This window comes from Eulemur rufifrons, chromosome 6 (genome assembly GCF_041146395.1).
Source record: "Eulemur rufifrons isolate Redbay chromosome 6, OSU_ERuf_1, whole genome shotgun sequence".
Lineage (NCBI taxonomy): Eukaryota > Metazoa > Chordata > Mammalia > Primates > Lemuridae > Eulemur > Eulemur rufifrons.
This window is the reverse complement of record NC_090988.1, coordinates 68,767,957-68,783,599: the sequence shown is the minus strand read 5'-3', so window position 1 is coordinate 68,783,599 and position 15,643 is coordinate 68,767,957. Positions and strand designations below refer to the sequence as shown.

Sequence of the window (15,643 nt, the reverse complement as noted above, 5' to 3'; positions counted from 1 at the left end):
GGGGCCTCCCCCACGCTTTCTTTTTAAACATCTAAAACACCCACAGAGGATTTCAATCACTTCTAATTACTTTTTTAAAGAACGGATGTGCAAGTTGAACACCAGCTCCTAAAAACAGGAAATATCAAAATATTATACATATATTTTTTTTTTCTTCTGCAACTGCTTCTTAAAAATAGGCTAACCTCTCTTCAAATAGCTCAGGAGTGTTCTATATCTGAAGGGTGGCTGGAGAGGGATTCTAAACTAACAAGGAGCATGTCCCTAAAACAATTATTTGCACATGGTCCTAATTTATTCACATGTTAACAGAGCAGATGCTATAAATATTCATTTGTGGGGGAAGGCCCAGGTATCTCAATCCCAGGAAGAGATGTCAGGAGAGAAGTGCTGGCTGCACAGCAGTTTCCTCCACTGGGGGTTGAGAACCAGCTAGCTGTAGGTTCGTGGGAGAGACACAGGTGAGGAGCTTGGTGGGGCAGGGTAAGGACGGCGGGGCTGCACCTAACAGCTACTTGCTGGGTAACTTAGGTCCTTTTACACTTGATGGAGTTGGAGAGCGTGTTTGGGGGCAAACGGGATGTCACTGGCTGAAGAGAGTTGCTGCATAATAGAACAAGGTGTGAGAACTGCCTCCTTTCCCCTGTGACTACTGTGTTGAATATTCTGAACCCCAAGCTAATAATCATAATCCCTATCATTTCTCAAGGGTCTGTTATGAACGAGGTCCTCAACTGACACCCTCTCCCCAGCTTCTTGCAATCACCCTGCATGTTCAGCATGACTATCCACCAGGAAACCAGCATGCAAATCCAGTCCTTCAACTGCTAAGCCTTTGTGTTCTTTCTCTTCATCGCTTTTTTTTTTTTAAAGGAAGATGCCAGATCCAGAGCAATTACTTGCTGCAGGCAGCGACATCAACTCCTTCTCTGTACTACTGCATGACCCTGCTCTTCACTCTCCCCTGTCACCTCATTCTGACCTCCTCTCCTCCCCACCAGCCACTCCTGCCCATCTCTGAAGCCCAGCCCATCTCCTGCCTCCTCTACAAGGCCCTCTCGGCCCTTCTCTTCTTTCGAGGATCTTGGGCATGCAGCCCCAAGCACACATCTGGGCCCTCCCTGTGTTGTGCCCTATTGCACTGGGTACATCAGTTACTCCTCCCAACTAGACTACAAAGTCCCCAAGGCAAAGGCCACGTTCTGTTTGCTCTGTAGATCTGCCACAGCATGATGGAGGGGGGCAGCAGTGAAGAGTGGGAAGACCGCAGGCCTTGAAGCCAGACCAACCTGAGCTGGACTCCATGCTCCGCCACACTGGACAACCTGGAGCCAGTGACTGTACCTTGCCGAGCCTCATTTATTCATCTAGCGCAATGATTACGGCAACGGTATTAAAACCAGGGCCTGCAAGTTCTCAGGCAGTCTCTGTGGTTCTCTCTGTGTAGCACATGGGTAAGGGCGAGGAGGTCAGAGCCAGACTGTTCAAGTTCTAATTCTACCTCTGCTACTCAAAGGTTACTAAAGTGGTCTTTGCCTCAGTTTTCATTAGCATAAAACGGAGATAATAACACTTATCTCACTGGATTGTTATAAGAATAAAACAAGTTATTTTATATAAAGTCCTCAGAATGATTCCTGGCAGATAATAGGTACTATATAAGGATTTGTCATTATTATCATTGTTATTGTTATTGTTATAGAAAATGCATGTCTCAGACCTGCTTTAAGCTTTCCTGTGAAGGTGAAATGAAATTATATGTAAAGAGACTGGCCCACCAGGCACTCAGCAAGTGGTCATGCCCTCCCCTCATCTTCCCACCATGCCTGGTACTGTACTAGGTATGTGATAGATGCTTTATAAATCCTTGTGAACAGATTGATAGCTTCCCAAGGGCCTGAGAGAATATGCCATGTCTTTTCTCACTCAGAGGCTACTAAATCTAGGTTCAAATGTCTTATCTCTTGGATTAGCAACATAGTTAATTTTATCAAGTGTTTCTTATTTGCTAGACACTGTACTGGAAACAGTTCACATATGTTATTTTTCTTAATGCTCACAACAATTCTTGTGGTTGTTAATGCCCATTTCACAGATGGGAACACTGAGGCTCAGAGAAGTTAATCGATGAGGTTCACCCAGCTAGTATATAACAGACACAGGACATCACCAATGCCCATCTGACTTTAAAACTTGTGCTATCAGCCACTGTACAATTCAGCCTCCTGCCAAAAATCCCCTGAGTAAAAGGAGAGTCAGAGGCCCTGAGATATGATTTGTCACTTAATTGTTTCCTGAGTATCTTCTACTGATAAATACCAGGTTTTGGACCTGGAAACTACCAGATGGCAACTCAGACACAATCCTTACGCAATAACCAAGAGACTTTTCTGGAGGGTGAATGGGCACCATGTCAGTCAGTGTGGGAGAAACCCTGTCCAAAGAAGGCAAAATCCCTTTGGACAAAGTCACTTTAATATCAGGGTGGGGGTGTGCGAATAAGGATCTGCCGCCTGTCCCAGAGAAGAGCCCCCAGGACCCCTGGACACTGACAAGGAGAGGGCAAAAAGCTGGTAAAACCAGGAGAGTCCACTGGAAAGTGGCCAATTTCCTTAGTGGTCCATCCAAATTATGCTTATGGTCAGTGCACAAGGACCCACTGACGGTGAGAGAGGTGGAGTGGGGCGAGGGGATTCTGGGGATGGAGAGCCAGGGGCAAAAGAGGGAAGCAAAGTCGAGGGAACTGGGCCATGCCAGCCCCTCAGGGAGAAGTTGGAGAACATTTTTGCAGGGTGAGGGTGATGAATCACCTCTCCAAAGCCTGCCCACCACAGGTCCTCCAACAATGCTTGTTAAATGAAGGGTCAAATGGGCAAAGGCAGAACAGCTGCCTGGATATGAACAATCCCAGCACAGACTTTCTCATTCCTCAGGTCCTCCTCATCCGGCTGGAGGCTGTGTGTCACCTTCCGAGTCACTGTTCTGACCCCACGTACTGCCCACTATGCCCCATAAACCCCACCTCCTCGATGAAGGGAAAACTCCAGCAGGAGCTACCCTGGTGCTCACCCCTATTTCAGAGCCCACTGGACAAATCTTGTGGCTAACAACAGGAGACACGCAGAGCACAAAAGCCTAGCAGAGGCAGGCCTCGGGAGCACTGGAGGAAATCTTGCCTTCCTCCCACACACCATCACTCAAACCTGTCAGCTTCCAAAAATGTTTAGCAAGTGCAGCGGCAAGGGGCGTGCTTATCAGCCTGGTGTGGGAGCTTAATCTGCTTTGAGGGCCTTCTCCAGCCCAGAGTTCCAAAAGTCTGCTTACAATTAGCTTCCAGCTCCAGTTCCCCCATCAGAAAGGCTAGGAATGTGTTGAGCTCTAGCCTCTGATCAGAGAAAGCTCCAGGAGAAGGTGGAGACAGTGTCAGCAGAGAAATACGTGCCAAAAAGGTCAGCTGGTCTGTTGCCACTTCCCCGACACCAGCCCCAAACCGCCTCCCCCTCTGGCTTCCCGCCCCCCTGACCGGGACAGTCACATCCCGTCAGGTCGGCCTGTCCCCAAAAGTCCCTGCTGACTGACTGCCAAGAAAATACAGCGTGCCTCCCCCTCCCTCCTACCAGAAGAGGGGGAAATGCAGCAGGGAGGGCAGGAGGCCAAGAGAACCTGATTGGCCCTTGCTAATTTCTGTAAAAGAGACAGCATGGCCAGGGCCTGTCATCCAGCTAAATTGGGTGATGCTGGCTCTGTCTGGAAAGGTAGAAGTCACCACTTCTCTTCAAGCCATCTCCCACCCCCACCCCAGTCACTGGAGCTACAAACACCGGGAGCTACCACCCAGGAAGGAGGGGCTTAGCTTCGGCCGCCATTCTGAGGCAGCCACCCCCACCCCCACCGCTACAGCCAGCCAAAACGCTAGGAGTCTCCAGTTGCCTGCCTCGGCTGGTGCACTAGTACTGCAGTCCCAGCACCTTGTCTGGAATCCCGTCACCCCAAAGGATGCGGCAGGGACAGGCGATCTTGAAGCCAAGGGGAGCGCAGGTTCACTGCCACCCCTAGCTCCCCTCTTCTGGATCTTGCAGCCAGGCCAGGGGGCGTCGAACCCAACGGGGCCCCAGATCTTTCCTTGTCGGGAACAGAACCTCTGCGGAACCGACAGAGGCACAGCTGCAGCAGCAGATACTGCTTTCTTGGGGCCAAGACCTCAACATGCAGGACCAGACATTTCCAGTGCTGCACACGTTTTTTGAGAACACCCAGGCCGTGCCCCCCTGCCCAGAAAGATGCCTCAGGCATGCCTGCACCCCGAGTGCTCAAAGAGCTCCTTAAGCAAACCTCGGGCACCCGGGCCACACCCACTGGCCGGCCCACGCTGCTCACGCATCCTCCAATCTGCCAAACCAAGGGAAATGGATCCCTTCCCCGCCCACATGGTAGCCCTTTCTCGCACCCAGCCATGCCCCTCTCCAAGTATTCACTCATCCCCCAGAACAGTGCCCCAGCACATAGCACCGTCTCACCTGGGTATCGAAACCGTTTTCCACCGAGCCGCTCTTCCGCAGCGGGAGCCCCTCCCCCGCTGGCTCCTGTAGCCCCTGTGATTTCAGGGGGATCTGGCTGGGGTAGGCGGTCTTGCTCACCTCCACCTTGCTTCCCAACTTGAGGTAGCAGGGTTGGGGGCCGGCCCGGGCCGGGGGCACGTGCAGGATGGGCGCGGCGCTGTGCACGGGTTTGGGCAGTCCCGACTTCATTTTGGAGGCGACCAGGATGGCCGGCATCTTCTCCCGGGGCTTAGGCTTTCCCAGCACGTCCCTGGCAGCGGCGGCGGAGGCGACCGCTAAAGGCAGCGCGGGCAGCAGAGCAGGCGCCGGGCCTCAGCCCACGAGGCGCCCACCACCAGCGGCGAAAAAATAAAAAAATAAAAAAATCCCCGAGTCTGGGAGCTCGAAGCAGTGGAGCGAGCGCGCCGTCGGAGCGCCCGGATGGGGTGAGGGACTGGTCACGGCGCTCAGCGGGTCCCACCTAGACGGATGCTGCAGCCGGTCTCACGCCCCTCCTGGGCAGCCTGTTCAAAAGCTCTGGGCGCTCAGGGGCTGCCTCTTGCAAAATTCCTCCTGGGAAACCGAGGCTCGGACGCCCATATTAACTTGTCACTGCATCTCCGAAGTGAGGAAGCCCCTTTGGAAGAGACAGGCTGCGGGGACGCACGCGTCCTGCTCCGGAGGCTGCGCGTACGAGCGGGAGAGAGAAGGAGCGAGCAGCCAAGGAAGGAAAGGAGCGAGCAGCGGAGGAAGGAGAGAGGCAGGGCGCAAGGGCCCCAAGACGTCTCCACCGAGAAGCAGCTGCCGCCCTGCTCGCGAGCACCGCAGTGTCACCCGCAACGCAGCAGAGACGCGGTGAGAGCCCCCGAAAGGTCTCTCCTGGCGTGACAGTAAGTCACTGCTGCCCAGAAGCCCCCCGGACAGATAGCACCTTAGCGCCTGCGGGTCTGCACATGCTCCGTGCGCTATAGCGCAGCAAGGCTGTGGCCGTGGGGCGCGGGCACCGGGACGCGCGGCTGGCAGGCTGGGCAGGGCTGCGCTCGCGAGCGGCCGCCGCGCTTCCCGGGAAGGCTGCGCTGGCTGCGGGGCTCCGCGCAGGGGAGGACAGGCTGGGGCCGGCGCGGCTGCGGCGCGCGCTGACAGCCCGGGCCGCCCCGGCGCGCCCATTGGTCCGCGGCGCACCAATCAGCGGCCGCGGCTCTCACTGCAAAGGGGGCGTGGCCTCAACTCCCGGCCGCCGCCGAAACTCTGGGGCCGCGCTTGGCCGCGAGTACAAAGCGGGCTGGTGGCCGCTCTGCGGCACTGCTCCGGCCGCGCGCCTCCCGGCGGGCCGACACTCCCGCGTCCACGAAACCTTTTGAAAAATGCCCTTTCGAACGCAAACGCCCGCCTCGGGGCCCCGCGGGCACGGCTTGGAGGAAGTTTGTTTCCTTTTTCAAATTGCTCTGGTCACCTTAACGGTTCGAGTCTTCCGGAGTCACGCCCGCAGCCTCGCCGCCCGGGTCTGGCTCCGGCAGGGCCGTCCCTCGTCTCCCGCGCTGAAGACACGCCAGCCATTTCTCCCCTTCCCTGCCTGCTCTCCCAGGCGGGTCGGGGGCCCCCCAACGGCTTCCTCTCCAGCTTTCAAAGGCTGCACATTTCACTTAACTATTTGAAGTATTTATAGGCCAATACAATACTCAGGGAAGCCTCCCGCCCGAGACAGCTCCTCCTCGCAACCTACCACAGACTCTGTAATTAGTGGCCGGAGGAAGCCAGGCGAGGCTCCGTGACCCCGGCAGGCTCTGGCCAAACCTTGCTGCGCTTCATGTAGGAGCCCCTCCCTGTCCGCGCCTGCGACACAGTGGCCCCACAGGTTCCTCGACTTTAATTCACTCGAGGATTCCTCTCTTTGGGTTGTTCTTCGGGTTCCCCTCTGACTCAAAGAATATGACAATTGGAGGGAAACTGAGGGATGATCCAGACAGGCCAGACTTCCCGATATGAATTAGGAAGCCCCACCCTGTAGAACTGCCCGGGTTTGAATTGGGCAAGTTCTTTAACCTTACTCGCATCCTTATAAAGCTTTGGTTTTCACTTGGAGTGAGGGAGGGGCTTGAGTACATTTGCCTAAGGCGCTGTTGTTTGGATTAAATGAGATGGTGCATTTAGCACAAGTACCTAGCAATGTAGGTGACCAACGAAAGTTGGATTTTATTTTCCCTGTTATTAAATTACCACTGCTTTTCCCCTCCGGTCATCTGTGCTTATAAACTATTTTGTCTCTTCTCTGTCTCTGGGATAGAGGTTTTCACTTTATGCCCACTTTACAGTCTGATCTACAATGCTGAGAGTATTGATTTGTAATTATCCAGATGCTATGGACTGAATGTTGTGTCTTCCTTAAATTCATGTGTTTAAAGCCCTCATCCCCAATGTGATGATACTGAAAGATGGGGTCTTTAGCAGGTAATAAGGTTATGCCAGTGGGGCCCTTATTATGGGATTAGTGCTCTCATTAGAAGAGACAGGAGGGAGATGATCTCTCTGCCGTGTGGGGATGCAGCCAGAAGACAGCCTTCTGTGAACAAGGAAGAGCGCCCTCACCATGAACCTGACCATGTCAGTGCCTAATCTCAGATTTCCAGCCTCCAAAACTGTGAGAAATAAAGGTTTGCTCTTTAGCCACCTAGTCTATGGCATTTTTGTTATGGTAGTACAAACCAAGATACCAGACCAGAGAAAACTTGAAAGTTTTAAAGCAATCTCTGAAACATTAAGAAACTAGGTGGCTTCTTAGCCTGCCCACCTTCCACCCATTCTATGTAGCAACTTTCTACTCTAGTTAGGGTGAAGTGTGCACAGCCCTAGAAGTAGAGGTTGCCTCTTAGATTTAGGAATGTAAGGCCATAATAAATGTTATGTTATATTAACCTTGAGACTCTCCTCCACAGAATTCAGGTTCTGGCAGATAAAACAAGAGTCGTGGAAAGATATTGCTGTCTTCAACTTCTAAAGGTCATGGAGATACTCCAAAGTATTCCTATGGCCCTGATACAGGGGTCCTCAAAGTGTGGTTCCCTGGAGCAGCAGCAGCATTACCTGGAAACTTATTTGAAAACCTCATCCCAGACCTACTGAATCAAAAGGTCCAGGGACGGGGCCCAGCAATCTGTGTTTTAACAGTGTTTAACCCAGTGATACTGAAGTTTGAGAACTTCTGCCCTAATGAATTTATCATGTATTCAGTGGACTTCTTAAACCTTAATATGCACAAGCATCACTGGGGATCTTGCTCAGATTCAGTAAGTATAGAATGGGGCTGAGATTCTGCTTTCTAAGTTGTCATGTGATGCTTACACTGGTGATCTGGAGGTGGCACTTTGAGTAGTCAGGTTAAACCACAGACAGCAAAAGGCTTTCATCTGAAGGGCCATCTGTAGTTAAGTGACTTTCTGTCACGCTGTGCTGAAAAGGATTCTGCAGGTATATCTGTCCTAGTTGGAAACAGCAGCCTGATCAACTGATAATGTCTGCCATGGGTACAGAAACGGAAATAGTGAGATAATAATATGTATTTGCCATCTTTGATTTCCTATTTAAATCATATTTGCTGCCAAGGTAATTTTTTGGGTTCTGAGACCCTTGAATGCACACAAATATGCAAAACAGCACTTTTTTTATATTAAATACTTATTTCTAACATTCTAGGATTTGGTAAACATATGAGTATTTACCTTAACCCTGTGTGATTTATACAACTAAAGTCTGATAAGTCCTCATCTTTCTTGATGAAAGATCTTTCAGTTGAAGACAAGTGAATCTTTTAGTCTGCATCCAAATTTCCTTTCCTGCCTCTTCATCCTTTAATAATTTTATTTGCTCTTTCCTGGAACAATTTTTTTAATCTCCCTTTATATCTTTCCTATAAACCTCCATTTTTCTTATTTAAAGCAAAATAATTTATCATCCTAACCAGACAAGGGGGGGGAGGAAGCTATTTTTTCCCCCTGTGGAAAATGAGATAATTATGTTTCCTCCTTAAATAAGATCATCTCAAATTATAAAAATGGCCTATAAGTTTACTCCTTCCACGTAGATGCTGTGTTAACATGAGAGAAATCATTTTAAATCAATATGTTTGGCAAGCATTGGTAGCTAAAGAGTATGGCAAGCTGCTCTGGAAAGGATATACTACCCAGGTTTTCATTTTAAAAAACTTTTTTTTTTATTATATACACTGTGGACAAATATGCAAAGTTGAACAGCACACAATTTTAAATTCCAACTTGACAACCCTTCTCTCTTTTTCTTCTGGCTCTAAACTTGTGAAATCACCCAAATGTCAGTGATAGGCCAATTTGAAACTTATTACGAAAGCTCTCAGGACCATTGAATCACGCTAAGAGTTTGGACAGTTCCCTGGTTCTAGGAGCCATTCTCAGATCAGAAAGCACCAGCTGTGCCCCTCTCTCATCCTCAACATCAACTACTCATGACCATTTGAGTGTGAATTGCATTTTAAAGCTGACTGCAAGTGACCAGCCCCATACACCCATTCTTCATATGAAGTAAAGACTCCTGTCTGCCTGACCTCCCAAGAAGACAGCCCTGTGAGGAACCTGAACCCTCAAAACCCCATCCTACCACAAAAAATGTCAACAACTTCTTGGAGATCCTCAACTATACACGATGAGGGGAAATGTTGCAAGTCTCTGGAATAAGATAAAAAGCAAAACATTCGTGAGTTTATTTGGGAGTAAAAAAAATCACACTAGCTTATTTTCAAAAATACACTCTTCCTTAATTTTCTACAACATGGATTGGTAACTTGTGACACATATCTCAGAGATGAAACAAATGTCCACCTTTTAGTAGTAGCTGAGTTGAGAGTTCACCCATCACAGACTACAGAGAACTGGGGTAAGAATGTTAGAACATCTCTTTGGAAAACCTGCTCGTCCACCGCCCCACCTCAACCCACTTCCAATCTCAAACTTTCTTCCAGATGGCTCTGTGTGCAAATCAGTGTGCACAACTGTTGTATTTTGAGAGCTGCAGACTGAGGGTGCAGATGCTAGAATGTGTGGGGTATGTGTGAATGGCTGTGTGTGTTTACAGGCGTTTGAGGGAATGGCCCACATTAAATGTCAAACAAATACAGTCATACACTGCATAATGACATTTCAGTCAATCATGGACTGCATGTGGTCCCATAAGAGCATAATGGAGCTGAAGAATTCCCATCGCCTAGTGATGTCGTAGCAGTCATAATGTCATAGTACAATACGTTACTTATGTGTTTGTGGTGATGCTGATATAAATGAATTTGCTGGGCTGCCAGTTGTATAAAATTATACCACATACAATTATGTGCAGTATATAATACTAAATGTACTTGATTATAAATAATTGATTATAAATGACTATGTTACAAGTTCATCTATTTACTGTACTATTCATCATTATTTTAGAGTATACTCTTTCTACTTATATATAAAAAAACTTAACTGTAAATCAGCCTCAGGCAGGTCCTTCAGGAGGTAATCCAGAAGAAGGCATTGCTGTCATAGAAGATGACAGCTCCACGCATGTTATTGCTCCTTGAAGACAAGACGTGAAGGTGAAAGACAATGATGTTGATGGTATTGACCCTGTATAGGCCTAGGCTAATGTCTATTATGTTTGTGTCTTAGTGTTTTGTTTTGTTTTTTGAGACAGGGTCTTGCTCTGTCCCCTAGGCTAGAGTAAAATGGTGTCATCATAGCTCACTGCAACCCCAAACTCCTGGGCTTGAGCGATCCTCCTGCCTCAGCCTCCCAAGTAGCTGGGACTACAGGCATGTGCCACCACACCTGACTAATTTTTCTATTTTTTCAGAGATAGGGTCTCCCTTTTGCTCAGGCTGGTTTGCAACTCCTGGCCTCAAGTGATCCTCCCACCTCAGCCTCCCAAAGTGCTAGGATTATAGGTGTGAGCATGTCTTAGTTTTTAACAAAGTTGAAAAAGTAAAAAAAAAAAAAAAAATTAATAGCAAAAAGCTTATAGAATAACTATGTGAAAAATATTTTTGTACAGCTGCACAATGTGTTTATGTTTTGAACTAAGTATTATTACAATAGAGTCAAAAAGTTAAAAAACTTAAATGTTTATAAAGTAAAAAAGTTACGCTAAGCTAAGGTTAATTTATTATTGAATAAAGAAAAAAATTTTTTTAATAAATTTAGTGTAGCCTAAGTATACAGTGTTTACAAAGTCTACAGTAGTGGACAGTAACGTCCTAGGCCTTCACATTCACTCAGTGACTCACCCAGAGCAACTTCCAGTCCTACAAGCTCCATTCATGGTAAGTGCTATATACAGGTGTACCATTTTTTATCTTTTACAGTGTATTTTTACTGTACCTTCTCTATGTTTAAAATGTTTAGATACACAAACACCATTGTGTTACAGTTGCCTACAGTATTCAGTACAATAGCGTGCTGTGCATGTTTGTAGCCTAGGAGCAATAGGCTATACCATATAGCCTGGGTGTATAACAGGCTACACCGTCTGGGTTTGTGTAAGAACACTGTGATGTTTACACAATGACAAAATTGCCTGACGATGCATTTCTCAGAACATCCCCTGTCTTTAAGCGACTCATGACTGTATATAGCAAACCATTGGTGAATCAGTGGCTCCATCAATAATTCAATGAATAAATTGTTGAGGCCATCTCAGTGCCAGGCTTTGGGCATTGTGATGAGGAGCAGATAAGAACAAGTGCTTGCTCCCTGCTCTCAGGTTTCAAAGGATGGTGAAGCTGCCATTTCTCAGCCTGAGGATCCCTATTTCTCACAACTAAACAATGGAGAGAACTCACAGTCTAGTAGAGGAAGCAAACAGGGAAATAAATAAATGACAAATAGTATATAACCAATACTCTAGTAGAGGTGATGCAAAATATACAGTGATAAACCAGGCACAAAGGAAGGCCAACTATTCATGGGGTCATCAGCGATGTTGCTTAATTGAACTTTCTGACTGACAAAAAACTGAATAATAGAGAGAAATCTCCTTTTATTTCCACTCTTAGTGTTGAAACTTTAAGAGTGATGTGCCTACTCTCATACCTTTATAAGTTAAGTCTAGGAAATGTTCCTTTGTTTACATCTTGCCTCATTCCACAAAGGATCTGAGGAAAATCTGTATTAAATAAAAGAATGGCTAAATATAAATAAGAATACATGTAACAGAGGAAAAACATTCCTATGTAAAACAGACTGTGACTACTTTTGCCTTCTGTAGGTGAGAGAAGGGCGCATTAAAAAAAATCCTATCAGTGGGAATAGAAAGCGCATACCACTTCCTTCCATATCCAGGCCCTAGTAAATAAGCCAAGTCTGAGATGTCCAAGTCTGCCAGTTCTGGGCTGCTGAAGAGAAAGCCTCTGAGTATATGTCTTAGAGATACATTAGTGAGCATTTCCATATCCGAGGCCAGCGCAGAGCCCACAGATCAAGCTATATTGTCTCTATCATAAGTGAGAAAAATTTCATTTCTCTGGAGAGGTTTAGCGTGACGGGCCCCCCCAAAAAATGGAGTAGCAAGAGCCAAGTGAAGAGCCTCTGAGGAGGACAGAAAAAGCAGCCCCAAGTGGTAAAGTAAAACCTTTTCCTTTTTCCAAAATAGTAACAAAGCCTGCTACATTACCAAATATTTGGAGTGACTTGATTTTCCTTTTGGTGGAGGAATATTTCTTTTTTTTTTAAAAAAAGAAAAGCTAAGTTTTGAATCTGGGTTTGTTTTGGAGCAGAAGGAAGAGGAGGAAGGGAAAAGAGATAGACAAGAGTGAGACCCTGAGTTTAATGGGAGCAGAAGTCCGGAGTCCGGGATGTCCACGGGAATGAAAACTGTGCTTCCTCCCCACCATCCTTGTCCCCTTACTCGGCGATTTGCAGAAACTTGGATGGGGAATTCAATTTCTTGTTTGATGTGGGATAGGATTGTCAAACAAATTGAAATAAGAATGTCTTCTGACAAGGAGTTGGAAACAGAGAAAATGCAAATAAAAGATGGGTATCGATTGTATGTGTGGGCAAAGAGGTAAAGTAGGAGATGAGGAAAATAAAAACCGGACTGTGCAGCCCACACAGTTGGCTACAGCCTATATTTTGGAGGATTATACCTGCAGGAAGTAAAGATGAGGAGACTGAGCCGAATATGTCCAGATTCTAGGCTGGATCCTACCTGCAACCTGCTTTGTTTGCTTGTTACTTTAAATTCTCTGCCCACTTTTTCATTATTACCGCTGAAGATTAAAAAAAAAAATCTTTTTTACTAATTGAAAGGGTCTAGTTAATTCAGTTTTAAACTGAGCTTTTAAAAAAATGATTCTTTGTTTTGTATTATCCATTCTTCTTCCCACACATTTGATCTGGCAACCAGAGTTAACCCAATAATAGTGATGATGCTGGTTAAGAACTATAATTTATGAAGTTATTCTTACTATGTGCTAGGGACAAAGGTAAGCATTTCATATAATTTCTAATTCTCACAACAATCCCATGAGGTAGATGGTTATTGTCATTTTCAATTTACAAAAGAGCAAAATGAGGCCCAGGGAGGGTTCAGTATCTTACTTAAGATCTCACAGCTAATTAAGTGGAAAAATAGGATTTGACGATAACATCTGGACTCTGGACCCTAGATAGTACACTGTTGAAGGGATAACCCTCCTAATGATAACCACAGAAATGATAGTATATAGCACCTCTCTGTTCCTGATACTGTTAAGATCTGCCCTATATACACCATTGCAGAGAATCCTCACTGCACTGGTGTATGGTGGCACAGTTATTCCATTTACAGTAGAGGAAGCAGGTGGAAAGGTTTGGTAACCACCCAGGCTGTGAATGACAGTGGTGTTAATGATGAGGCAAGGAATGAGTGCCAGTCTTGGGGTGGGGGAGCTCTTTATAGGATGCTCAGGCTCTGAGACAGGGCTGCTGGCCACATTCATTGGGAAGCAAAGACAACTTGAACCAGCAGTCCTTAAAGAAGCAGCCTAAGAATTACCTGGGGTGCTTGTTGAAGGAACAGATCCCTAACGCTGCCCTCCCTGACACAGATCTAGAATTCTGAATCGGTGAGTTTGTGTTTTAAACAAGCACTCAGGTGACTCTGAATCAGTTGGTCCTCACACTTTGCTGTGCATCCTTGGCTGTACTTTAGAATCATCTGGTGAATTAAAACATCAAGGCTGTCCAGGTCCCACCCTGGACCAATGAAATCAGACTCTCTGAGGGCGAGCCTTAAGCAGGGATGTGTTGGGTACAGACAAATTTTGAAACACTGTCTTAAGAAATGCGGCAAAGGCTTTGCTCTCACGACACTTTGCAGCGGGGGATGATTGAGACAATAATCTGGATAATTATAATCAATGCTACCACCCGATCTGGAAAAAACCCAGGCCTTCTGTTACTTTCTGAGCAAGATGATCTTTTTGAGAGAGACACTCAGACAGTCTAGCTGCCCATGCAGCCCAAACACAGCCAGGTAACCGCCCAAATGCTGCCTCAGCGTCAGCACTGCGGGTGGCAACAGGCAGCCTGACCATTGCTCGGCGCAAGAACTCCAGGCACCGAGCTGCTGCGACGCTCCCCACAGCTTCCTCACCGCTGCATTTCCTCTTTTGGTTACTGCTGTCATCTTGGACGCCTTCATGCCTACCCTCTGACTCTGCCCCAGGCACGGAGCCTGGTGAGCATCGGAGGGGAGACGGGAGAGGTGCTGCTGGCTGATGTCTGACCCCCAGGGAGAGGTGGGTGGTGCCCAGGGCTCAGGACTCTGAGAGAAGGACTTGAAGCGGATTAACTCTTGAAGTTCTCTGCTAATAAAGGGCCTGCTGGTGTGAAGAATCTCGACAGTGGATAACTTAAAAAAAAAAAAAAAAAGCAAAACACTTTGAGCTTTGGTATGCATTTTGTGATTTTTTTCTTTAAAATCTTGGGGTATTTCTCTTATTAAGTATATGTGATCCTACTGTTAAAATTAGTTTGCTAATATATTTATACACTTGTATAATGAAATGTTTATAAAGAGGAGGAAAAGGAAGGGAGGAATCATTTCAAACTGTTAACAGTCGTCAGTTCTGAGGGGCAACCTGGGGGACTATTAATTTCTTGTATCATTATTTTAAAGGGTTGGAGTTATGGGTAATTTTAACTTACTTTTCCATATGATTTTCTGTATTTTTCAAATAAATATCTTCACGTGTTTTAACCCTTCATTTATTCAAGGAACACTTATTAGGCCCTATTATGAATCAAGCCCTGTGCAGATATTTGTGATATGGAAGTGCATAAAGCTAGCTTATATCCATTTCTGCCTTTTCAGGCAGGATAGTTGAGTCCGTTTCCCCAAAGAACCAATAAACAAAACCTTTTTTTTTTTTTAGCTATCATAAAGTTAAAATCCAGTTCTAGTTAAAGAAAGGTGGTCAGTCTAACAAAGTCACTAACAAGCAGAGTTCTCTTGTTTTAAGACAGACATCTAGAAACGGTTACACCAGAGATCCTGCCTATTTTCTCCCTTCCTTCCAGGGAAGCGGCTCCTAACAGTCATCCCCTACAGACGTGCCAAGACCACCTCTGAGCAGAGGGACTGAGAAATCAATTCTTTTCTGACTGATCTACCAACTTGTCTCTATAACCAACGATGCTGGCCTCAAGACAGAGTCTTCTTGCTGCAGAAAGAGAGAAAATGAAGAGGAAAGTGGGCCCAGCATGTCACCCTGCATGGCACATATAAAAGGGAATTCTGGTTAACACTACCCCTTGGCTGAGCTCAAGGCTGGTCTAAAAGCTGTCAACGAGACAGAGACACCCGCGAGGCTCTTTGGGGCCTTGAGCTCATTTGAAACTGTGTGAAGATTTGAGATCATAAACAGCTGCGCAGATTGCTGCTCCCTCTCCAAACCCCAGGCAAATAAAACTTCAGAGCTTCACGGGTGGAAAAGAACAAAATATACAAGGATCATCTTTTGTTTTTTGGCTTAGAAAGATATTGTTTTCCAAATAGTGGGGCAAGATACTATTAAATCTTTTTTTTTTTTACAAAAAAAAAAAAAAAGCCTGGCAACT

General features: G+C 46.6%; 1 protein-coding gene across 3 annotated transcripts in view; it reads right to left on the bottom strand.

Annotated features, from left to right (window-relative positions):
- Positions 1-15,643, bottom strand: part of NAV2 (neuron navigator 2) — a 691,715-nt gene that overhangs the window by 370,805 nt on the left and 305,267 nt on the right. For 2 of the 3 annotated variants that reach the window (XM_069471194.1, XM_069471195.1), the window contains exon 1: positions 4,518-5,644. The exons of the other annotated variant lie outside the window; for it this stretch is intronic. In XM_069471194.1, the coding sequence (XP_069327295.1) occupies positions 4,518-4,775 (258 nt within the window). In that variant the 5' untranslated portion in view covers positions 4,776-5,644. Of the gene's footprint in view, positions 1-4,517; positions 5,645-15,643 lie in introns of those variants that run through there. 3 annotated transcript variants of the gene reach the window in all.